The sequence below is a fragment of the Neofelis nebulosa genome, chromosome 9 (assembly GCF_028018385.1).
Source record: "Neofelis nebulosa isolate mNeoNeb1 chromosome 9, mNeoNeb1.pri, whole genome shotgun sequence".
NCBI lineage: Eukaryota > Metazoa > Chordata > Mammalia > Carnivora > Felidae > Neofelis > Neofelis nebulosa.
Genome location: NC_080790.1, coordinates 102234433 through 102260411, shown reverse-complemented (window position 1 = coordinate 102260411; position 25979 = coordinate 102234433). Strand labels below are relative to the sequence as shown.

The following is a 25979-nucleotide window of genomic DNA, read 5'->3' as shown; positions in this document are numbered from 1 at the left end:
ATAAAAATACTCAGTAAACTAATATAGAACATAACGTTCTCAACCTGATAAAGGCCATCCATGAAAAACCCCAGCCAGCATATATGGATTTGTTTTGTTTTGTTTATTTAAATTCGAGTTAGTTAACATACAGTGTAGTCTTGGCTTTAGGAATAGAACCCAGTGATTCATCTCGTATGTATGACACCCAGTGCTCATTCCAAAAAGTTCCCTACTTAATGCCCATCACCCATTTAACCCATCCTCCCACTCACTTGCCTTCCAGAAACCCTCAGTCTGTTCTCTGTATTTAAGTCTCTTATGGTTTGCCTCCCCTCTGTTTTTATCTTATTTTTCTTTCCCTTCCCCTATGTTCATCTCTTTTGTTTCTTAAATTACACATGAGTGAAATAATATTATCCCCATCTTTATCTGAATGAGTTATTTCACTTAGCACTATACCCTCTAGTTCCATTCACATTGTTGCAAATGGCAAGATTTCATTCTTTTTCATTGCCGAGTAGTATTCCATTGTGTATGTATATCACATCTTCTTTATCCATTCATCAGTCAATGGACATTTGGGCTCTTTCCATAATTTGGCTATTGTTGATAGTGCTGCTATAAATATTGGGGTGCATGTGCCCCTTCAAATCAGCATTTTTGTATCCTTTGTATAAATTCCTAGTAGTGCAATTGCTGGGTCCCAGGGAAGCTCTATTTTAATTTTTTGAGGAACCTCCATACTGCGTTCCAGAATGACTGCACCAGTTTGCATTCCCACCAGCAGTTCAAAAGTGTTCCTCTTTCTCCACATCCTCACCATCATCTGTTGTTGCCTGAGTTGTTAATTTTGGCCATTCTGACAGGTGTGAGTTGGTATCTCACTGTGGTGTTGATTTGTATTTCTCCGATTATGAGCAGTATTGAGCATATTTTCATGTGTCTGTTAGCCATCTGGATGTCTTCTTTGGAAAAGTGTCTATTTATGTCTTCTGCTCATTTCTTTACTGGATTGTTTGTTTTTTGGGTGTTGAGTTTGTTAAGTTCTTTATAGATTTTGGTTACTAACCCTTTATCCAATATGTCATTTGCAAATATAATCTCCCATTTTGTTGGTTACCTTTTAGTTTTGTTGATTGTTTCCTTTGCTGTGCTGGAGCTTTTTATCTTAATGAGGTCCCAATAATTCATTTTTGCTTTTATTTCCCTTGCCTCCAGAGACAAGTCAAGAAAGAAGTTGCTGCAACTGAGGTCAAAGAGGTTGTTGCCTATTTTCTCCTGCAGTATTTTGATGGCTTCCTATCTCATACTTAGGTCTTTCATCCATTTTGAATATATTTTTGTGTATGGTGTAAGAAAGTGGTCCAGTTTCATTCTTCTGCATGTTGCTGTCCTGTTCTCCCAGCACCATTTGCTAAAGAGATCGTCTTTTCTCCATTGGATACTCTTTCCTGCTTTGTAGAAGATTAGTTGGCCATATGTTTGTGGATCCATTTCTGGGTTCTCAATTCTATTTCTTTGATCTATGTGCCTGTTTTTGTGCCAATACCATACTGTCTTGATGATTACAGCTTTGTAATACATCTTAAAGTTTGGAATTGTGATGACTTAAAAGGAATTTTTTGTTTTGTTTTTTATTTAAAGAGTAGGGATAGAATTGATAAAAGTTGCGTTATTTGACATCGGATAGTTAGGGACAAGTTCTCTGTTAAAATTTGAATAGACCCCTATGTGGGTAAGAAGGGAACAGTTAATCCTACAAACACTGCAGGAAAGAGACTTCTGGCAGAGTGATAAGTAAAAGCAAAGGCCCTGAGGAGGAGCACACTGTTGTCAAGTAAGTAAGATGGAGTAGCTGTAGCAGAATGGGGGAGGTGGTACTAAATAAGGCAGAAGCAGCTCTGAGGCCACCATCATGATTGTGAATTGTGTTCTGTGTGAAGGAGAGACTTTGGAGGTTCTGAGTGGAAGAGTGATACTGACTGACTTAAATTGCAAAAGAGTCACCCTGGCTGCTATATAGAGAATATCATACATTGGGGAAAGGGTGGGAAGAGGGAAGTTCCTGAGCATGGATGGTGGCAGTAAAGAAGATGGTAGGGTGACAGTGGATGGTTTCTGAAGGTATTTCAGAAGTATTACTGACAGAATTTTCTGTTGAAGGATTTATAATGTACATTTTAGTTTTCAAACAGCAAATGCAATGGAAGTCTGTTTTTAAACTCCAAGTTTAAAGTATGTGCTTTGCAAGTATTTTTAAACTCCTAATGGCCATTAAGGACCAGCCATAGCTCTCAATCAGAGTGACACGGTGTTCCAAAATGCCTTACCTCGCCCTCCTGTCTCTTCACTTCCCTGTCTCCTGAAGATTCATGGCTGCATGAGTTTTTCTTAAGCATCTGTTTGATTATATCACTGCCCAACTCAGAAACCCTCAGTTCCCAGCAACAACAGTATAAAATCAAACGTATTTGGACAGAATCTAAGATTCTTCACAGTCTAGCCTAAAAATGTCATAGTAACCTTACTTCTTATTACTCCCACGCCTACATGGACATCCACAACAGCCAAACTCTTCTACCCTCTGTTCCCCAAATAGAAGGGCTTCTTTCCTACTCTCTCACCCTTGCTCATTCAGTTTTCATTTCTCCCTCTTTCTTATTTTCCAAATATCACTGCTTGCTCTCAGGCCTACCTCAAATTCCTTCTCCTCAAAGCTCTCCCATTTCACTCTGGCCCACAGTGATTTCCCTTTCCTCTGACCTTCTGGTGTTTTCCCCTCTTGGTTAGCAGTAGCTCACTGCTCTATGGTCTCTACAGCTGAGATCATTCTATGGCATACATTTCATGTTTTATCTACTCAATTAATTATAGATGCTTTATAAACCTTTTTGTATATTTCTCATCTCAAGTAGAATGCCTCGAGGAAATGGGATCCTAATGAATGTATGGATTTATTTGGGGGAAATCATTTGTTTTCTTAATGCATAGGAAAGGTAGAAGCATCCTCTCTTAAGAGAAATTAAACCATCTGTGGGCTTGGAGGAGTGAAGGTTTGAATTTATCTTGCTATACATTTAACCCTAATTTATTTGTGGCTAGATCATGGTTTTTGTGGCTAGACACATTTCCAAAGTAGGATCTAGTCCTATGACACTTGCCTGAAAGCAAAAACAAACACACAAAAACAGTACTGGGATGCAGAACACATTTTTAATAGCTTCCTGTTTAAAAGAATAAGCTGTCTGCTAAGGCTAGAGGCTTGACTTAAAGGTTTTTACATCGTATTGTTTGGATGATAATTAACAAGTTTTACTTTTAAAACAACACACAAGTTTACTTTTTTAAACACAAGAAACGTTGATAACTTGTTAATATATGAACAGATAACTTATTCAAAATTGTTCATAATTAATCATACTCCAAAATAAATATGTTACAGATTTTAAAAATTTCATTTACATTTCCTTCTAAGTATTTTCTGTTCACCACTAATTAGCTGTGTCTAACTGTGGGCAAGTTAATTAACGCCTTTGTGACTCAGTTTACAATAAATATAAATAGTAAATGTAAAATGGGAGTAATAATATTGCCTACCTCACTGGATTGATGTAGGGATCATACAAGTTAATATATGTGAAAAGCCTTATACATAGTAAATACTCAATATATATTATCTATTATTATATTGACTATATATGTCCTCTGTAAATAAATGTTATTGTTTTTCTGTTTCATATTCTAAACTACTAGGATCCAGGTACTTTGGCTATTTAATTTGCTTTGTTCATCAATGAACTATGAGGGCTTCAGCTTGGAAAATCAGTAAACATTATTTAGTTTTGTGAAATATAGTTTTTTATATCCTAAGCAGAATATCTAAAAACCTTTATACTAGCAGAAAATACTCTTATTCTATATATTTTCTGGCCTAATTTCACCTAAGGGCAGTGAACAGCAATTTTAGCATATACTAGGATCCCACTGCTGCCAGAGATGTATTTGATGCTGAATATAAGTTAGACCCCTAATTTTCAACAACAGCAATATGACTAGTGTTAATGGGGCTTTCATAGCCTCCTCAAATAGTTTCTGGGAGGCAGTAGGTATGAAATAATCAAGTAATGAATCAACCTTGTTCTTTTTTTAAAATTTTTTTTATATTTATTTATTTTTGAGACAGAAAGAGACAGAACATGAATGGGGAAGGTCAGAGAGAGAGGGAGACACAGAATTTGAAACAGGCTCCGGGCTCTGAGCTGTCAGCACAGAGTCCAACGCGTGGCTCAAACTCACGGACCGCGAGATCATGACCTGAGCCGAAGTCAGACGCTCAACCAACTGAGCCACCCAGACGCCACTCAACCTTGTTCTTTAAGAGCTATAATAATCAGTGATTCATTCGTTCAATGCATTTATGCTGGGCATTCATAAGGAATTGAAGATAGAGTGGCAGATAAGACGGGATTCTGATCTTATGGAGCTTCCATTTGTCTGTGAGAAGACAATAGCCAGTAAACAAGTGAACAAGTTAGTGTCAGGTGTGAATATATGTTATGAAAAGATTAAGATAAGGAGATGTAAAGAGTGAAATGCAGGATGAAGAGGGGTTGGTGAGCTAATTTAGATTGGATGCTCAAGAAAAGCCTCAATGAAGAGGTGACTTTGGAGCCAAGAATTTAGTTACAAGAAAGCAGCCCTGCATAGTTATAGGGGCAGAGCATTTCAGGCAGAGGGAACAGCAAGTATCAATGCTCTAACGTGGGAACAAACTTGTATGGTCTAGGATTAAGGCTGAAGTAGCTGGATGAGTATTAGCTAGGGGAGAATTGTAAAAGACAAAAGGGGTCACATCATATAGGGATATGGTAAGGGGTTAGCATTTTATTCAAAAGATAAGAGGAAGACACCAGAGGGTTTTAAGTGACATGTTCTGATTTATATTTTAGAAAGAAAGGACATTCTGGATGACATGTAAGGAGCAGACTGCACAGGATTAAGAGTGGGAGCAAGAAGCACAGTTCAGAGACTACTGTAGTCAACTAGGTGAAGGGATGATGAGATTCGAAGTGTAGAAGCAACGGAGATAGACTGGGCAAACTTAGGATACATTTTGGAAGTAGTGCAGCTGGAGATTAGATATGGACTGGATGTAGGGATAAGAGAAAGGACAAAGTCAAAGATAACTTCTTTGGTGAGACTGGTTGAGTGGATGAAGAGTCTAGTTGCAAGGATGAAGAAGAATGGGGAGCAGAGGTGAATTTTGGAGGAGAGAATCAGTTTCACTCCACCCAGACACATAACTGTATATGTGGTAATGTTTCCAAATTGTGTGACTATATATGAAAACCAAATATGTTTGTTTGTTTGTTTGTTTGTCTCAGAGGAATAAGTGCGAGCCATGTTTGCTATGGAATGAAAAGAGAGTATCATTCCTTGCAAAAGGGCGATAGGTGTGACGTTAAAGGACTGGCGGGTAAGGATTCTTTGCCTACCAATCAATGACTTACTTTTCCCTAGGGCTCAACAAGGGCATTTCTTGCTTTACTTAACTATCTTTGTCCCTTTTTCTTTTCTGGCTCACATGCCCCAAAACAGTCACTGTTCCTTGTCACTGTGTAATACTCTAAATTCTGCTGAAAAACTTCTCTGTATAAAGAGCATGAGAAAGATAAGAGCTATTGAAAACATCAGTGAGAACAACAGTAATGGCAATCCCAGATGAGCTCAGCACCTCCTCCTTAGTGGCCCTTGTTGAGGTAAATAAATGAGGTGCTACAGGGTTGTGGCAGAGAGAGCAACACAGGCTGCTGTCTCTGGTTTGGCAAGAGGGAGGAACTAGATTTCCACTTTCTCCACTACATATAGATGTGGATTCCATATCCTATGTGTAGACCACTATATTTCCAAAGACTATGAACATTAGTGCTCCAGGCATTACCAGAGAAAACCCAAGTTATGGAGAAAGCCAGGAGAAAGAAAAAAAGAAGAGTTTTCCTATAAGAAAACTAGGTTTCTCTAGGTCATTGGTTCTGAGTATGGTCTCTGGGACAGCAGCATCAGCATCACGTGGGAATCTGTTAGAAATGCAAATTCTCAGACCCACTCAAGGTCTACAGAATCAGAAACTCTGAGGGTAAAGCCCAGCAACGTGGTTTAACAAGTCCTTCAGGTGATTCTGATACATGCTAAAGTTTGGAACCCTTACCCTGGGTAAATGAAGAAGGTAGTCAGACAAATTAAAATGGAATTAAAATACAGAAATAAAATAGTACAAAAATTTATATCACTCATCAGATGGTGAAGATATTTACACATATTGCAAATATTCACACTGATGTTGTTTGGATTATGGTTTTAATCAGCAATTTAAGGTGTATCAGATTAGTCAAGCTTTGTAGGCCATCTTTTTTTTTTTTTTTTTTTTAAATTTTTTTTTTCAACATTTTTAATTTATTTTGGGACAGAGAGAGACAGAGCATGAACGGGGGAGGGGCAGAGAGAGAGGGAGACACAGAATCGGAAACAGGCTCCAGGCTCCGAGCCATCAGCCCAGAGCCTGACGCGGGGCTCGAACTCACGGACCGTGAGATCGTGACCTGGCTGAAGTCGGACGCTTAACCGACTGCGCCACCCAGGCGCCCCTAGGCCATCTTAAATAAATGTATATAATATTTGAAAAAAAGGGACTGTCACTTTTGAACTTGAAAATCTCACTGTTTTAGTAGTTTTTTCCCCTTAAAGTAAGATGTTATTTATGAGATGCTTATATTTAAGTAAATATGTTTTTAGTGATGGTTTTAGTGTCTTTCATTTTTCCCAAAGTATTTTCAGTTAAGGATATAAAACAATCTTAGAATACTTTTTCCTAATATACCTAAAAATTAAAAAAAAGACAACAAAGCAAATATGACAATAGCCACCCTGAGTTAAGAGAATAGTTATCTCTTACAGAGAAGAAATAACTCATTCATCAGTGAAAACATTTCTTTTTCCTAGAAAAGACAATGCTAATTATTTTTTTTTTGTATTTGTACATCTACTTTCCAAAGTCACCAAATAACAATAATAGACAGCTATACAAGGATGACTTTTGAAATGTAGGAAAATGGCAAAGTAGAAAGTAAAAGGGGAAAATAAAATAGCATTAGTGATACTAATGATATGGTGCTAGCATAACACCTCTGTTAATTGATAAATGCATTATAAGGGTAGCTTTCTGAAATTAAGAGATGATCAAGAACTAGTACACACTGGAATATTTATATTCTGCATTTTTACCTGCAAGGAGCAGAAAATTATATTTCAACCCATAGCCATATTAAGTATTCATGGTACACATGATAAGTAAATTAAAATCAAAAGGAAACTCTAGAAAACTGTCTTTTTTGTTACTAGTTTCAGCATCTTTTTTTTTTTTCTAATAAATTTCACTAAAGTTATTGACAAATAGTTTATATTTTGTCTCTGACACAAATATTGCTCAACAATGACATTCTTGGGGTGCCTGCGTGGCTCAGTCAGTTAAGTATCTGACTCCTGATCTCAGCTAAGGTTATAATCTCTGGGTCCTGAGTTCAAGCCTGGCATTGGGCTCTGCCATGGGTGGGTGGAAGCCTACTTAAACAAACAAAAGAAATCAACCAAACAATGACATTCTTTCATTTACAAACATTTATCAAGCACTTATTATATTTTAAAGATTAATTAAGGCTTTGAGATATAAGTGAAAAAGTGAAGTGTCTGTATTCATGGGGGTGCCCATGGGTGGCTCAGTTGGTTAAGTCTCTTGATTTTGGCTCAGGTCATGATCTCCAGGTTGGTGAGATTGAGCTCTGCATTGGGCTCTGCCCCGACAGCATGGAGCCTGCCTCAGATTCGCACTTTCCCTTTCTCTCTTCCCCTCCCCCACTCATGTGTGCAGGCACTTATGTGCGCTCATTCTCTCTCTCAAAACAAATAAACTTAAAAAAAAAAAAGCCTGTGTTCATGGAGCTCAATTCCCAGAAGTAAGTCAAATATGAACAATTACATAAATACATAATGACATGTGGTGATAAAACATATGAAATTTCAAAAGAAATTTCAATTAAAAAGTGATGGAGTATGCTCTTTTAGAAAGGTGTTTAGGAAAAATTTTGTTTATGTAGAAGAATGAAACTACACCACTTTCTTATACCATACATGAAAATAAACTCAAAATGGATGAAAGGCCTAAATGTGAGACAGGAAACCATCAAAACCCTAGAATAGAAAGCAGGTAACAACCTCTTTGACTTCAGCTGCAGCAATTTCTTGCTTGACACATCTCCAAAGGCAAGGGAATTAAAAGCAAAAATGAGCTATTGGGACCTCATCAAGATAAAAACCTTCTGCACTGCAAAGGAAACAATTGACAAAACTAAAAGGCAAATGATGGAATGGGAAAAGATATTTGCAAATAACATATCAGATAAAGGGTTAGTATCCAAAATCTATAAAAGAACTTACCAAACTCAACACTTGAAAAACAAATAACCCAGTGAAGAAATGGGAAGACATGAATAGACACTTTTCCAAAGAAGACATCCAGATGGCCGACAGAAACATGGAAGGATGCTCAATGTCACTCATCATCAGGTAAATACAAATCAAAACTACAATGAGATAGCACCTGACACTGGTCAGAGTGGCTAAAATTAACAACTCAGGAAACAACATATGCTGGCGAGGATGTGGAGAAATGGGAACCCTCCTGCACTGTTGGTGGGAATGCAAACTGGTGCAGCCACTCTGGGAAGCAGTGTGGAGATTCCTCAAAAAATAAAAAATAGAATGACCCAGCAATAGCACTACTAGGAATTTATTCAAAGGATACAGGAGTGCTGATGCATAGGGCACATGTACCCCAATGTTTATAGCAGTGCTTTTAACAATAGCCAAATTATGGAAAGAGCCTAAATGTCCATCAACTGACAAATGGATAAAGAAGATGTGGTTTACATATAAAATGGCATACTACTTGGCAATGAGAAAGAATGAAATAATGCCATGAGACATGGATGGAACTGGAAGCTATTATGCTAAGTGAAATAAGTCAGTCAGAGAAAGACAGATATCATATGTGGATCTTGAGAAACCTAACAGAAGACCGTAGGGGAAGGGAAGGGGAAAAAAAATAGTTACAAACAGAGAGGGAAGGAGGCAAACCATAAGAGACTCTTAAATACAGAGAACAATCTAAGGGTTGATGGGGGGGAGGGGAAATGGGTGACGGGCATGAGGAGGGCACTTGTTGGGATGAGCATTGGGTGTTGTATGTAAGCAATGAACCACGGAAATCCACCCCAAAAACCAAGAGCACACTTTACACATTGTATGTTAGTCAATTTGATAATAAATCATATTTCAAAAGATGTTTTTACACCTTTAACTATAAAAAAAATAAATCGGTTATGTCTTAAATAAAAAAAAAGTTTAAAAAAAATTTTTTTGTTATTTTTTTGAGGGAGAAAGATGAGCAGATACCTGAACGAAGTATGAATTGAGGGCAACAAGCCATTGATTACCTGGCAGATCATCCCAGGTAGAGAGAAGAGTAGGCCCTGTGGTAGGGACAGGTAGGTAGGTAGTTACTTGAGTCTCTAACTAGTAACTAGAATCTCTAGTATACTAGAGTATACTAAACATACTATGGAGGCCAAGATGGCTGGAATGGAGTACATAATGGGTAGAGTGGTCAGAACTTAGATAAAGAGCAAAGAACAGGTCATATAGAGCCCTGAAGGGCATGGTAAAGACTTTGACTTTATTTGATGTATAATGGGACACATAATTTGAGATGAAAAGACTGCAGTAGGGTAAGAATGTAGGCAGAACCAGGGAGTTGACCATGGAGTCTAAATAGGTGATGTTGGTGCCTGGTGGTAAAGTAGTTAAGTGATTAGAATAAGGATATATTTTAAAGACCAAAGTAGCTGTGTTGTTGGGTCTGAAAGAAGTGGAGAGTGACTTTAATCATTTGGTGAATGAAGCAGCCATTTACTGGTATGAGAGGTGCCAGGGGAGGAACAGGTTTGGGGTTGAGAAAAATCAACATGTCAACTGTCAGATGCCTTTTAGATGTCTCAGTAGAGATTTCTAAGCCACATTCAGGCAATCTGCATCTGGAGTTGACGCAGTGTAGATGTATAGATGTTGGTGAAAGAGTGGGTGAAAGGATGTAAAATCACTCTTAATACTCTTATTTTTTCAAGGAGAAAAAGAAAAACAGCAAAGTCATTGGCTGAGAGTGAGGGATGGATATGTTGGATTTTGGGAAGACAGGAGAAAATATGAAACAGTAGCCTTAGAAATGGGGGATAATTAATTTGACAAGGGAGATGTTAAGGTTGACAGAGAAACACATGCCTACTTGAGGTTTGTGGTCAGGAAATTAACATGAGAATGGTTGTGTTGATTTCCAGCCACATTTCAGCTACCAGGTGCAAGGACTGAGTGGTGGATAACTGCATTCAGTCAGGGTTGAGGTTTTACCACTAAATCGGATGGAGTGCAAGAAGGGTAACTAAATGGAAGGTCTATACGAGACAGTGATTTTACAAGACCTTCAAACCCTTATCTATAATTCCCAAATTAAAAAATATTTGAAAACCCAAAGCTTTTTTTTTTTTTTTTTTTTAAATTTTTTTTTTTCAACGTTTTTTATTTATTTTTGGGACAGAGAGAGACAGAGCATGAACAGGGGAGGGGCAGAGAGAGAGGGAGACACAGAATCGGAAACAGGCTCCAGGCTCCGAGCCATCAGCCCAGAGCCTGACGCGGGGCTCGAACTCACAGGCCGCGAGATCGTGACCTGGCTGAAGTCGGACGCTTAACCGACTGCGCCACCCAGGCGCCCCCAAAGCTTTTTAAATAGTCTGGTGATGACAATCAGTTGGTAGGAAAACCTGTCTGGATCTGACATGAAGTTATTTATGTTGTTTACTTACTTCTTTTAATGTGGATATTCATATGTTTTACTGCATGAATAGTAATATGTTTTAAACAATATATTTCCTCAGTCTCTGTTGGAAGTCTCCTATAATCTATGATATGTATGTCTGTGTATGTAGTAGTATATTTCCACAATTAAAAAAAACAACAACCCTGAATTCTGCCTCACTCTTGCAATAAATTGAAGAGGAGAGAACACTTCCCAACTCATTCTATGAGGCCAGTATTACCCTGATACCAAAGCAAGACAAGGACACTACACCAATATTCTTGAGGAATACCGATGTAAAAATCTTTGATAAAATACTAGCAAATACAACTCAATGGTACATTTAAGGATTATATAATATGACCAAGTAGGATTTATTCCTGGAATGTAAGGATGCTTCATCATACAAAAATCTATTAAATAATATACCACATTAACAGACTGCAGGGGGAAAAAAACCCCATGTGATCATGTCAATTAATGCAGAGAAAGTATTTGACAAAATTCAACACCCTTTCATGATCAAATAACTCACAAACTAGGAATGGATAGACACTACCTAAAAATAACAAAACCATATATAAAAAAAATCCATAGCTATTAACATATTCAACAGTTAAAGACTGAAAGCTTTGCCTCTAATATTAGGAACAAGGCAAGGATACCACTCCACCACTGCTATTCAGCATACTACCAGAAGTCCTAGCCAGAACAATTAGACAAGAAAAAGAAATAAAAAGCATCTAAATTAGAAAGGAGAAGTAACATTATCTCTGCTTACAGATGACATGATCTTATATGTAGAAAACTCTAAAGCTTCCACAAAATATTGCTACAATGCATAAATTTAGCAAAGTTGGAAGATAAATCAACACACAAAAGTCAGTTGCATTTGTATATACTAACAATGAACAATCCTAAAAGAAAATCAAGGAAACAGTTCCATTTATAACAGCATCAGAAAAAAAAATAAAGTCGTTAGAAATAAACTTACCCAAGGAGGCAAAAGGCATACATTGAAAACTACATGATTTTGCTAAAAGAAATTAAAGAAGATAAAAATAACTAGAAAGACATCATGTGTTTACAAAGTAGAAGTCTCAATATTGTTAAACTGTTAATGCTACCCCAAATGATAACAGATTCAATGCAATCCCTATCAAAATATCAGTGGCTTTATTTTTTTTTTTCAGAAATAGAAAAATTCCTCCCAAATTCATTTGGAACCTGAGGAACTTTGAATAGCCAAAACAATCTTAAGAGATAACACCAATGTTGTATGTCTCACATTTCTTAATATCAAAATGTTTTACAAGCTACAGTAATCAAGACAGTGTAGTAATGGCACAAAGACAGATGTGAAATAGAGCAAAAAACTAGGAAGTAACTCTCCCATATTATAGTCAAATAGTCTTCAACCAGGATGTCAAGACCACTCAGTGGGGGAAAGGACAGTCTTTTCAGCAAATTTGGCTGGGGAAATTTGATATCCACATACAAAAGAATGAAGTATACTACACACACAAGCTAACTCAAAATAAATTAAAGACCTAAATGTAAGACATGAAACCATAAAGGTTCCTAGAAGAAAACATAGGGAAAAGCTTTATGTTATTGGTTTGGTGATGATTTCTTGGATACGACACCAAAAGTGTAGGCAAAAAAAGTAAAAATAGATAAGGTAAATTGGACTACATCAAAATGTAAAGTTTTTCTCTTTAAAGGGCACTATCAACAGAGTGAAAAGGCAACACATGGAAGGGAGAAAATATTGGCAAATTATATACCTGATAAGTGGTCAATATCTAGAATATATAAAGAACACCTACCACTCAACAATACAAAATGAAATGATTCTATTTAAAAATGGGCAAAAGGCTTGAATAAACATTTCCTCAAAGATGATGACCAATAAGCATATGAAAATATGCTCAAAATCACTAACCATTAGGGAAATGCAAATCAAAACCACAATGAGATACTACCTCATACCCATTAGGATGGTTACTATAAAAAAAGAAAACCAACAACCCAGCAACATAGAAAATAACAAGTGTTGGTTACAACATGGAGAAATTAGAATGCTTATGTACTTATACCTTTCTACCCAAAAGAACTGAAAGCAGGATATCAGCATAGTTGTACACCCATGTTCATAGCAGCATTATTCACAATAGCCAAAAGTTGTAAGCAACCCAGTGTCCATCAATGGATAGATGGATAAATGAAGTGTGGCATATACATATGATGGGAAATTATTAAGCTTCAAAAAGGAAGAAAATTCTGACACATTCTACATGAGGACAAACCTTTAGGACATTATTCCAAGTGAAATAGACCAGTCACGAAAGACAAATACTGTACGACTCTACTTATATGAGGTACCTAGAGTAATCAAATTCATAGACAAAAAAACTATAATGGTGGTTGCCAGGGGCTGAGAGAAGTGGAGAGTTTTTCTTTTATGGCTATAGAGTTTCAGTTTTGCAAGATGAAAGAGTTCTGGAGACTGGTTGTACAACAACGTGGATGCACTAACACTAACAAACTGTACACTTAAAAATGGTTACAAGGGTAAATTTTACATATATTTTACCATAATTAAAGAAACCAAAAAAAAAAAAAAACCCTCTTGAGTTCTGAAACATATTTGTTCCCAAGGTGTTGAAAAAGGAACTGTGCTCCTGTAGCTTAGTCCTCAACTCTAAGCTAAGTAAGAAGGCAAATGAAGATGTGAATGGAATGATAAGCAGTGAAAGGGGCACATGGATTTGAGGTCCTGGTGGGATTACAGCATTCATGGAGTAACTTGGAAAGCACCAGAGGTCTTCAGAGACTTGGAAGCTTAACCATTTAATTTGGAAAAGACAGTCCAGGTTATGACCATGAGAGTAGAGAGAGGGTGCAGTTATTGGAGCAAAAACAACCCCTAAATAATGGGACTGAGAAGCTAGAATTCATGGATACAGAAATATTCAAAACTTGGAGAGAACCACAAGCTACTTCTCTGTCCTCATCTCCTATTTCTCCTAGTGAAATGTAGCAATAAGGAAAGGGAACGATATTTACCATCCCAACTAGGACCAATATAATTGTGTTGTGGGAGAAAAAGCTTGAGAGGCCTGCAGGGGAAGTTCTCAGGAGAAAACTAGATTTCAGTTACAATGAAGGTAAAAGTAACATTTGGAGGAGAATGACCCCAAGATAGGTGATCAGAAAGAAAGAAAGAGTCTACAGAATGGAGAATCCACCCATTTTAAAACCAAAGTCTTCAGGAGATGGTAGTAGTATATTAATTATCTCTGTAAACCCTTACTGTACATGCCACATGCAAAGCATTGCACTAGAAAAGATTTAGTGAACTGAAATTACTTTACTCTGGCTGTATTGTAGCATGTGTGTAAGGAGCTTTGCATTAGAGAGATTTAAAGTCCTTGTTATTTTCACTTCTGCTGTCTGTGCTCTATGAGGCTGGTATTAAGGAAATTAAAACAAAACAAAACAAAACACAGATACTCCATTGGAAGTGGGTGAGATATACAAATAGTCTACCCTGGCATGTTTTCTCATCTTTGACATCAAGACATTGATTTTGTTTTTTCAATATTTTGAGATCTTTTAGTAGAGTTTATGTCTTTTTTGCTTGGCTATACAAGGGTAGAGCTGGGGTCCTTTCTATTTTTACTATGTATGCCTCAACTACTAATGCTGGCATTGGGGAGGATACTTATGGGCCTGATAAACATCCTTGGTCTCCAGAAACTCCTTAATTACAAAGGGCACTTTCATTTGTCATTGGGCAGGCACTGCATATCACAAGATATCAAGAGCCCACAAGGGAAAGTCAGATGACCTGAGGAATTGGTGTCTTTTTACTTTCCACCTGCCTAAGGACAAACTGTGAGCTTATGCCAAGGTCACTTCTATTTCTGCAGATAATAATCCCACTGCTGATTATGGGATGTTTTGGTTATGGTAATGGGGAGGAGCTAAATTTGGAGGAATTTAGAAAATGTTACGATGTAGAGAGGAATTTTTAATTTATATAAACATTTTTTCAAACTTTCCTCCTTTAATCAAGATTTAAGATTTATTCATTTATTCAATAAACATTTATTTAATGCCTGCTATGTGCCAGGCACTGTTCTAGTTGCTGGGATAATAGCAGTGAACAATATAGACAAAACACCCTGCTCCCATGGAATTTATATTCTAGTGGAGGGAGAATAAGAACAAACATAGCAAAATATGAGGTTACACAGTGATAATTCTGAGAGGGAAGATGTAGCAGGGAAGGGAGACAGAAGGTGTTGTGATGGGGCTTGCAATTTTAAATAGTGTGATTGCAAATGTACAGAACAGTCAGGGAAGGACCGTCCGAAAAGATGACATCTGAGCAAAGACCTGAAGAAGGTGAGGGCAAGGAGCCACATGGTTATCTGAGTTCCAGGATGTTCTAGGCAGAAAGAGCAGAAAGGTGGGTCCATGGCTAGGAGTTTCTGAGGAATAGCACAGAGCCCAGTGTGTCCAGAATGATGTAAAGAAGACAGTAGTAGGAGATGATGTGAGAGAAAAAATAGTGGGGCCAGACCACAGAGCCTAATAGGCAAGACACTGGTTTTACAGTGTGAGATGGGATGCCAAGAAAGGGTTTCAAGTAAAGCAGCAACTTAAAAGGAGTTACATTTATAGGATTATGTTGGTTGCTGGACTGAGAATAGACTGAAAATGTTGGATCCCCTACTTCCAGATGTCAGAAGAAATCATGACGTTAATAAAGTTTAATAAGCATCTGTGACCATAAGCCAGACTGGTCTCTGTCTTTTTGTCTTAATATTTAGGACCTCAGACAAGTCCTAAGAGAAGGCTCAGGAAGTCTTATCTTCTCACTGTAGAATGAATAAATATTTGTTGAGTGAATAAACAAAAAACATTGAGAATGAAAAAAAAAAGAACAGAAACAACAGCTAATAATTACTTGGTTAAGAAATTCTGAGCATGCTGAGTAAATATTACTTATAGTGCCTACAGCCTAAATTTTGTACTGGAGAAATATAATGGTTTAGCAAAATAACTACCTGTGTGGCGACACTTCTTTCCTTTTGCTTTTTATTATGCTTTTCTGCTTCGATATCTGCAATATACAAAACATTTTTATAAAATTAAAAATATTTTCTTTTAAAAAATATCAATAAATAATTCTTTTCTTAGAAAAGTTTATTTATTTTGAGAGAGAGGGAGAGAGTGTGTATGAGTGGGAAGGGCAGAGAGAGAAGGAGAGAGAGCCCCAACACAGGGCTCGATCTCATGAACTGTGAGATCATGACCTGAGCTGAAACCAAGAGTCAGACGCTTAACCAACTGAACCACCCAGGTGCCCCTAAAATTTCATTAAATAATTTCTTACTGAAAAGATTTCTAGATAACTTTTATAAATCTAAGAATAATAGTGGAAAATAATTTAAATTTAAAGTTACCAGCATTGTGGTACAAAATAATTCCTTCACTGATAATTTTTAAAGATATAACTTTCCACCAGAGACAATCAAAATACTTTAATCAACATCCTGAAATTGAGTTAATATAAAAGAGTTAGACAAATAATAGACTAATCACAAAGCAGAAAACTTTCTGAGCTAGAACTTAATTAAAATGTGTCCATGTAAGTAAATGTCATCTATTAATAAAGAATATTAAAACATAGAAGGAATACAATCTTTTATATACTTACATATGCATTCATATGTCAGAGATACTAAATATTAATATAGTTGAATGATATAAATATCTGAGAAATGTAGCCTAGTATGATTATATCAGGCTTTGAAATCTGAGAAAATAATTTTCACAAGCATCTTTAACAAATCTTTTTTATAAAGAATAGAATATATATACACCATATAGAATACATATATAGTCCTTGGTATATTTCATTTTTGCTTATACTTGAAGTTTCTGAACTTACCGCTTCAGAAAAATAAGTCTTTGAAAACCTGATATAACAGGGTATCACATAATGGCCTGTCTACTACATTAGTAAGACTGATAATTTTCAATTACTAAAAAAATTATTTGATGCATTGTAAAAATGACCCTACATATTTCTTGAAGTATGTGATACATTCACTTTATAGACTGAAGAATTTGACTCAAGACAAATATGGATAGTCGGAATTTTATTTTTCCAAAAGTTGTGAGCTTGTACTTTTTAGAGCAGATTATGAATGTTCTAATGTTATCTCTGACATTGTATTTATTAATTTGATATGTTTTATTCTTTCTCTCACTGATGAACTTTAGTATTTGATCTCAAAAATCTGTCTTTTCTGTTCGTAAGACAGACCTTGTAGAAACTGATTCCAGGTTGTTCAATATTTAGTCCTCTGTCAAACTGGAGAAACAATTGGAAAATTCTCAATAAATATTCAACAACTTCATGGTGAAACATGGAAAATTTTTAAAGAAATATATTTCATCAAATTATATACATTAGATACATTAGGATTGCTCTTCAGGTTCAGGGTGTAAAATAAATTATGCCAAAATAAGAATGTTATTATAAATTAAACTTCCTTTATCCCAATGTTGCCAAGTGATCATTTTGGGGCCACAGATACTCATTATCAGGCAACATAGCATCATGGTCCACCATATGGGCTTTGAGTTGAACAGGCCTGTATGCCAGTCCTGATTTCAAATCAATTTAAGTAATTTGTTATGGTAATCTAATAAAATAATCTATGTAAAGTATTTAGCATATACTTAATACATATTCAGTAAATATATATATTCAGTCACATATATAATTATGACTATTATAAAAAGACCTACTTCCTTAAAGGATTGAAGATGCCTTCAAAATAATAATATATGTGAATTAGTACTTTAAAAGGACCACAGAAAATAAAACATTAATAGAGACTTAATATGTTATCAGATTTTATTAATGCTGTGCCTATAATGTGACTTTTCTCTCAATTAAGGTATTTTCTTCAAAACAAATTACTTATGGGGTGCCTGGGTGGCTCAGTCGGTTGAATGTCCAACTTTGGCTCAGGTCATGATCTTACAGCTCGTGAGTTTGAGTCCCGCGTCGGGCCCTGTGCTAACAGCTCAGAGCCTGGAGCCTGCTTCGGATTCTGTGTCTCCCTCTCTCTCTGCCCCTAACCCACTCGCATTCTGTCTCTGTCTCTCTTAAAAATAAATAAACATTAAAAACATTTAATAAAAAACCCCAAATTACTTAGCCTAACTATATTTGTGTATTAGAAATCAGACAATGTGACTGATTATAGCTACAGTAAATATGGAACAATTTAAAAAAAAATTTTTTTTTAACGTTTATTTATTTTTGAGACAGAGAGAGAGCATGAACAGGGGAGGGTCAGAGAGAGGGAGACACAGAATCTGAAACAGGCTCCAGGCTCTGAGCTGTCAGCACAGAGCCCGACGCGGGGCTCGAACTCACGGACCGCGAGATCATGACCTGAGCTGAAGCCGGTCGCCCAACCGACTGAGTCACCCAGGCGCCCCAATATGGAACAATTTTTAATCTCCATTATCATGACTAGAAAAAGAAAACTGGGAAAAGCAATGTGATTTGATCTATTCCCATTGTTATATTCCCCAAGGTACACAGAATAAAATTAGAGTTAGGATGCACAGAATATACAGACATAGAACAAGAAGTACAAAGTGTCATGTGTATTAGAGCAAGAGGAGAAAATTATGGATATTAAGTGGAATAACGTTTGTATTATACACTGGACCAGAAAATCAAGCTGTCAGTGGTCACATATTAACATGAAAATTATAGGGCTAAAAGCAATTATCAAAGGTAGGATAAGTATAGATAAAAATGTGGATAAAAGAATTAGTGAGATGGGAGGAGGTGTAAGAATCTAACTGAAGGAACAAACTATTTAATAGCTTAAAAGATAAAAAGAACATAAAGGTAGCTGGTCATTATTTCCAGCATAAGATGCACAACGACAAAAATATGTTTCTTTTCTAAATTTCAGGCTTTTAGGTTTTCACCTAAAGAAAACAAAGTTTTGATGGGCTACTGGGGAACAAATGCTGCTACAAACAATATCTTTCACAAAACTTTCTAGCAGGTTTTTACATATCAATTGGGGAACATTGGTGATTGCTGGAGACCTGTCCCACTGTTTCATCACTTCCCTCTATCTGAATACTGACATAGGAGGGCAGAACCAGGAGCCCACAGGGTGTTGCCAAGAGCCAAGGAAAATAATAGAGAGTAGTCCAGGGCCTTCATCAAGGAACACTGCCTACCCCTGGGGCAGAGAAACCTGCCAACATGCGTACCTGGCTGGATTTCCAAATTGCCATGGACCAGTGGCTGTTGTACATATCTCATTCCCCCATCCTTTTTTTTTTTTTTAAATGTTTATGTATTTTTGAGAGACAGAGACAGAGTATGAGCAAGGGAGGGGGAGAGAGAGAGAGAGAGAGAGAGAGAGAGAGAGAGAGAGAGAGAGAATCTAAAGCAGGCTCCAGGCTCTGAGCTGTCAACACTGAGCCCAAGGGGGGCTCAAATTTGTGAACTCTGAGATCATAACCTGAGCCGAAGTCGGACGCTTAACCAACAGCCACCCAGGTGCCCCTCATTCCCCCTTTAATTTCTATTTTTACTATTTTTTAAAAAGTTTTATTTATTTAAGTAATCTCTGCACCCAACATGGGGCTCAAACTCATAACCCTGAGATCAAGATTGCATGCTTCTCCAACTGTGCCAGCCAGACACCCCTCATTCCCCTTTTTTAGACAGCAGTGTCTAGTGTAGCATAGTTTTGGCATAGTTGTAGCACAGAGAATTATGAGAAACAATAAATCATTGTTACTTGAAACCACTAAGTTTTGGGTTGTTATGCAGCAGTTGATGACTGAAAGCTGTCTGTTTCTTCAGCCTACTAGGACTCCTTGCATAGAATTCTCAATTCTCAAAAGCTACATTAGACCAATAAATAATGCCCAAATAAATAATATATAATATACTCCTAGTATTGAGAAAAGGATTAGAAGAAAATAATATCCAGGGATATTTATTGTCTTGATCAAAATTCTTTTCAGATCCACTTTCTCATGAAAGGCTTGATATACATTAACTCCTGGTTTTATCATTTATTTGCCCAACATGGCCAATGTCCTTTCTTTCCAAGACATGGTTTATCTTCCTTTTAATGGACACTGATTAATGTGACTAAGATTCTGAAAAAAAAAAAAAAAAGAAAGAAAGAAAGAAAAGAAAAAGAAACCACCACCACAACAACCAAAAAACTCCCCAAAACACACAAAAAAACACCTCTGTACTCTATGAGGGAATCTGCCTGGGAAGTTATAGGCAAATAAAATGTTTGCTGGTTTGTGCATACAACTTTGGACAACATTAGTTCCAACAAATGGAACTAAACAGAAGTATTTTATTGATTCTACTGTCCTAGTTCTCTAAAATGGTGCTTCATGCCTTAGCTTCTTTGACCATTACATGTAATAATAGTATAAAAAATACTAACTATTGGTTCTTTTCTGACCTTTCTTTCAGACTCTGTGTCGTACACTGGCTTCTGTGACTTTAAACTATCCTGGATATCCTTTTTCCTTTCAAACCCCTATTTTAGATATCCTCTTTGGTTTTATATCTGCTAATGACTGCGTATTTCTCAATGCCAGTCCTCAACTCTTCTCTTTGGCATGACATAAGAGTTGAGCTGGGTTAGCAAGGACTTTGGAGTGGACAGATGCGGAGTGCAGGTCAGGAACTACAAAAGGATAATACACTGATTCCAGAACAGGCAGCCACTTAAGAAGTAAAAGCCTGGGAATTAAACTGTAATGACTGGAAAGCAGAATAACACAAGTCATAGGAAAATCCACAGAAGGAATCCAGGATGGCAGAGGTGAGACAAGTGATAAGAGACAAACCTGGCAACAAGGATGGTTCCAAAACCTGGGACTAGTCACATGGGAGCAGGTGAAACCAGGGACAGCAGTGCGTAGATGTGTCTAAGTCACCAGAAATAGGTACACAACTGGGGAGACGTAGGAGTAAGAAGAGTGAGGGTTTGTACCTACAAACATCCAGAGAAAATTTCTGTCAAAGGGATTTCTGTAGGGGTGAGTTTTCAGCTTCCTGTGGAAAGCCTAGCATAAATCAGACCCTCATCATTTCATGACTACATTCTTACAACAGCCTCCTAACAGATTTAATCATGATTGCTCTAATTTTAATCCAATTTACATCTACCCTCAGAATAATTTTCCTTGAGTACTGTTTCCAGCAAGGCACACATCTGCTTAAAAACCCACAAGTCCCTGTAGCTTACTGTATAAACACTAACTCCCTATGTTGACTTCCAGTTTCCTCTAGTCAGATTTAACTCCACATTTACAAGTATTTTTTAAATACAAATAATCTGTTCCACTAGCTCCTGACTACTATTTGAAAGTTTTCTGCTTCACTTTCTGTAAATTTAACAATTCCTATTGAATGGACTAAAAGTTATCTATTAAAAATTCAAAAAATACCAGATATAATTTTAGGTCATTTATTATTTTTGGTTTGTGAGATACTTAGTTTTGGACATCATCAACACTGATGTTCAGAAATAACATTTCATTATCTCCTTACTTAGCCATGTGACCTTGGATAAGTTATTTAACTGCTCTGAGCTTCAGTACTATAACTATCTCTGGAGTAGATATGAAGACAGAGTAGAATTATTATTATTATTTTTTTAAGTGCCCCAATTTATTTACTTATTTAATATAATTTATTGTCAAATTGGTTTCCATACAACACCCAGTGCTCATCCCAATAAGCGCCCTCCTCAATGCCAATCACCCACTTTCCTCTCTCCCCCATCTCCCATCAACCCTCAGTTTGTTCAAGACAGAGAACTAAAGTGTAGTGTTTGGTGTTTATTAAATACACGGTAGCTGAATAATAAATGTCAGTTCCTCTCTCTTCTCCAAAGGCCTACCTTTTTTTAAATATATACATACATACAGGGGCGCCTGGGTGGCGCAGTTGGTTAAGCGTCCGACTTCAGCCAGGTCACGATCTCGCGGTCCGTGAGTTCCAGCCCCGCGTCAGGCTCTGGGCTGATGGCTCGGAGCCTGGAGCCTGTTTCCGATTCTGTGTCTCCCTCTCTCTCTGCCCCTCCCCCGTTCATGCTCTGTCTCTCTCTGTCCCAAAAATAAAAATAAAAAACGTTGAAAAAAAAATATATACATACATACATATATATGTATATATATACGTATATATGTATGTATGTATATAATTTATTGTCAAATTAGTTAACATACAGTGTGTAAAGTGTGCTCTTGGTTTTGGGGGTAGGTTCCTATGGTTCATTGCTTACATATAACACCCAGTGCTCATCACGACAAGTGTCCTCCTCATGCCCATCCCATTTTCCCCTCCCCCCCACCTCCCCATCAATCCTCAGTTTGTTCTCTGTATTTAAGAGTCTCTTATGGTTTGCCTCCCTCCCTCTCTGTAACTATTTTTCCCCCTTCTCTTCCCCCATGGTCTTCTGTTAAGTTTCTCAAGATGCACATAAGAGTGAAACATATGATATCTGTCTTTCTCTGACTTATTTCACTTAGCATAATACCTTCCAGTTCCATCCACATTGCTGCAAATGGCATGATTTCATTCTTTCTCATTGCCAAGTAGTATTCCATTGTATATAAAAACCACATCTTCTTTATCCATTCATCGGTTGATGGACATTCAGGCTCTTTCTATAATTTGGCTATTGTTGAAAGTGCTGCTATAAACATTGGGGTACAAGTGCCCCTATGAATCAGCACTCCTGTATCCTTTGGCTAAATTCCTAGTAGTGCTATTGGGTCATAGGGTAGTTCTATTTTTAATTTTTTGAGGAATCTCCACACTGTTTTCCAGAGTGGCTGCACCAGTTTGCATTCCCACCAATAGTGCAAGAGGGTTTCCATTTCTCCACATCCTCGCCAGCATCTGTTGTTTCTTGGGTTGTTAATTTTATCCAAAGGCCTACCTTTTAAAAGCAAATGTTATCAACATCTATGAGAAAATCACTTCCCTTACTGAAATAAAATTAAGAAACTATATAGGGTAAACACTGGGAGAAGAATCTCCTACTGGATTTTACCTTCTCTTTGGCTTTTTCTCACGTAGCCACTGCAAACACCTTTCCCTTCAAACTCCTTTCCTGTGGTTACTCTTACCACATCTAAAACACATTGGAATTTTCAAAATAGAGTTAATAATCCCAAGGAAGAACAACAAAAATGTAAAAGGCATGGACAGAGTCCAGTATACATTGGCAGATCTCTGGTTCTATTATACCTCAACTGAATTCTCCCTGATTCTATCTCATTCCTTTTTCTAGAAGAATTTCTGGCATCCCCAGAAAAGCCACTCTAACTTATACTTCCACACATGGCATATCAGGATATGAATCTTTCCTCAACCTAACCAACACTTATTTTTGCAAATATATTGGGATAAACTGATATTTCATTGTTAATTTCCATTTGCAGATTACCAGCAAGATCACATTCAGGGGCATTTATATTTTCCTCTCCAAGGAACAGACTGTTAAATATTTTCCCCATCTTTTTATTAAGCTTTTTAAGAAAATATCTTTAGGAGTCTTAAAATATATTCTGGATATTATTTGATTGGTGTTTATGTTATAGATATATTTTTAAGTCTGTTAGTAGCCTTTTAACTATTTATAGTATCCTTTGCAGCACAGTTGTTTTAAATTCAAATGCAGTCAAAACTATCAATCTTTTCTTCACCTATAACCTTTTTGTAACGTGTGTGTATGTGTGCATGCACGCGTGTCTTGTTCAAGGCCTTACTAAATCACTTGAATGTACATTTTCCTGCATTCCCTTCAGCCATTTTTATAGTTTTCCTATTCCTGTTTATGTTTCTGATCAATCTGGAATGTTTGTTTTGACTGGCATGAAGTGGAACCTGGCTTTTACTAATGAATAGACAATTTGACAATAACACTCATTACAGTCCATCTTTTATCCATTGTACTGAGAAACCTTCTTTTGGTAAGAACTTCTCATTTGTACATTGTTTCATTTTTAAACTCTCTGCTCTATTTTCTTGATGTATTTGCCTATTATTCTGGTAATACACTATTTACTGTAGTTTATAATTGCATACTTCACTATTTGGTTGAGCAAGAACTTCTCTGTGGAGATACAAGTGCACATATGCACACATACCCTTGTTCCTCTTTTAAAAACTTGTCTTGGGAATTTTAGTATATATTTCCTCATTTCCTCTCTAAATTTTTTTTTTTAACGTTTATTTATTTTTGAGGCAGAGAGAGACACAGCATGAACGGGGGAGGGGCAGAGAGAGAGGGAGACACAGAATCAGAAGCAAGCTCCAGGCTCTGAGCTGTCAGCACAGAGCCCGACGCGGGGCTCGAACTCGCGGACCGCGAGATCATGACCTGAGCTGAAGTCGGACGCTTAACCGACTGAGCCACCCAGGCGCCCCAAATTTCCTCTCTAGATGAATATTATAATAAGGTTGTCAGATTCATTTAAAAAATGTATTGATATTTTCACTGGGATTGCACTGGATTTACCTGTTAATTTACAAAGACCTGGCATATTTATAATACTGAGATTCATTCAGGTGTATAGACTTGATTTATTCAGTTTTCTGTTTAATGCTCTTCAGAAAATTTTCATTTTTATTACTCATATATGCCTTGTCTAATTTTTATTAAATTTATTCCCAGCTATTTTTAAACTTCTGTCACTCTTGTGAAAGGGACTTCCCCCCCCCCCCAAGTTTTAATTTAAATTCCAGTTAGCTAGCATACAGTGTAATATTAGTCTGAGGTGTAGAATTTAGCTATTCATTGCTTACATACAACACCCAGTGCTCATCACAACAAGTGCCCTCTTTAATAGCCATCACCCATTTATCCATCCCACCACCTACCTCCCCTCCAGTAACCCTCAGTTTGTTCTCTATAGTTGAGAGTTTGTTTACTGTTTTGCTTCTTTGCCCCCCTGCCCTGCCCCATGTTAATCTATTTTGTTTCTTCAATTCCACATATGTGTGAAATCATATGGTATTTTCTTTCTCTGTCTGACTTATTTCTCTTAGCATAATACTCCCTAGATCCATCCACATTGTTGCAAATAGCAAGAGTTCATTATTTTTTATGGCTGAGGAATATTCCATTATACACACACACATGCACACACACACGTATATGTATATACAACTTCTTTATCCATTCATCAGTTGGCGGGCATTTGGGCTCTTTCCATAATTTGGCTATTGTTGATAATGCTGCTATAAACATTGGGTGCATGTATACCTTTGAATCAGTATTTGAATCCCTTGGGTAAATACCTAGTAATGCAATTTCTGGCAATTTCTGGATGGTAGGGTAGTTCTATTTTTAACTTATTGAGGAACCTCCATACTGTTTTCCAGAGTGGCTACACCAGTTTGCATTCCAACCAATGGTGTAAGAGGGTTTGCCTTGTGAAAGAGATTTTTAAAAATGAATTTGATTGTTATATTTTTTAAAATTAAAACGAACATTTACTAAGCTGTATCATGTCTGAAAGGTTTCTTTGGTTACCATTGATTTTTAGCGTTCCTCTTAAATTCATGCTTTATTTTCCTGGAGCACATCTTCTAGTCAATATTTCAGCTAGGATTTGTGGGTGATAAATTTTCTGAATCCATTCATGTATGAACATGTCTTATTTTGCCATTACACTTTACAGTTTGTCAGGTTATGTAATTCTAGATGCAAAATCATTTTACCTCAGTACTTAGAAAATATTTCTCCAGTATCTTTTTGTACCCAATGCTACTAATGAATTTGAAGTCAACATGCTACTTTTCACCTTGTAAATAATGTATTTTTTCTCTTTAGAATCTTTACAGGGGTGCCTGGGTGGCTCAGTTGGTTAAGTGTCTGACTTCAGCTCAGATCATGATCTCGCGGTCCGTGAGTTC

The 25979-nt window shown here is 36.9% G+C and overlaps 1 protein-coding gene across 6 annotated transcripts in view; it reads right to left on the bottom strand.

Annotated features, from left to right (window-relative positions):
- Positions 1-25979, bottom strand: part of SEL1L2 (SEL1L2 adaptor subunit of SYVN1 ubiquitin ligase) — a 122951-nt gene that overhangs the window by 81759 nt on the left and 15213 nt on the right. For 4 of the 6 annotated variants that reach the window (XM_058684842.1, XM_058684839.1, XM_058684837.1 and 1 more), the window contains exon 2: positions 16024-16079. The exons of the other annotated variants lie outside the window; for them this stretch is intronic. Coding sequence is in view for 3 of the 4 variants with exons in the window: in XM_058684839.1 (XP_058540822.1) it covers positions 16024-16079 (56 nt within the window). In the remaining variant the exon portion in view is untranslated. The remainder of the gene's footprint in view (positions 1-16023; positions 16080-25979) is intronic. 6 annotated transcript variants of the gene reach the window in all.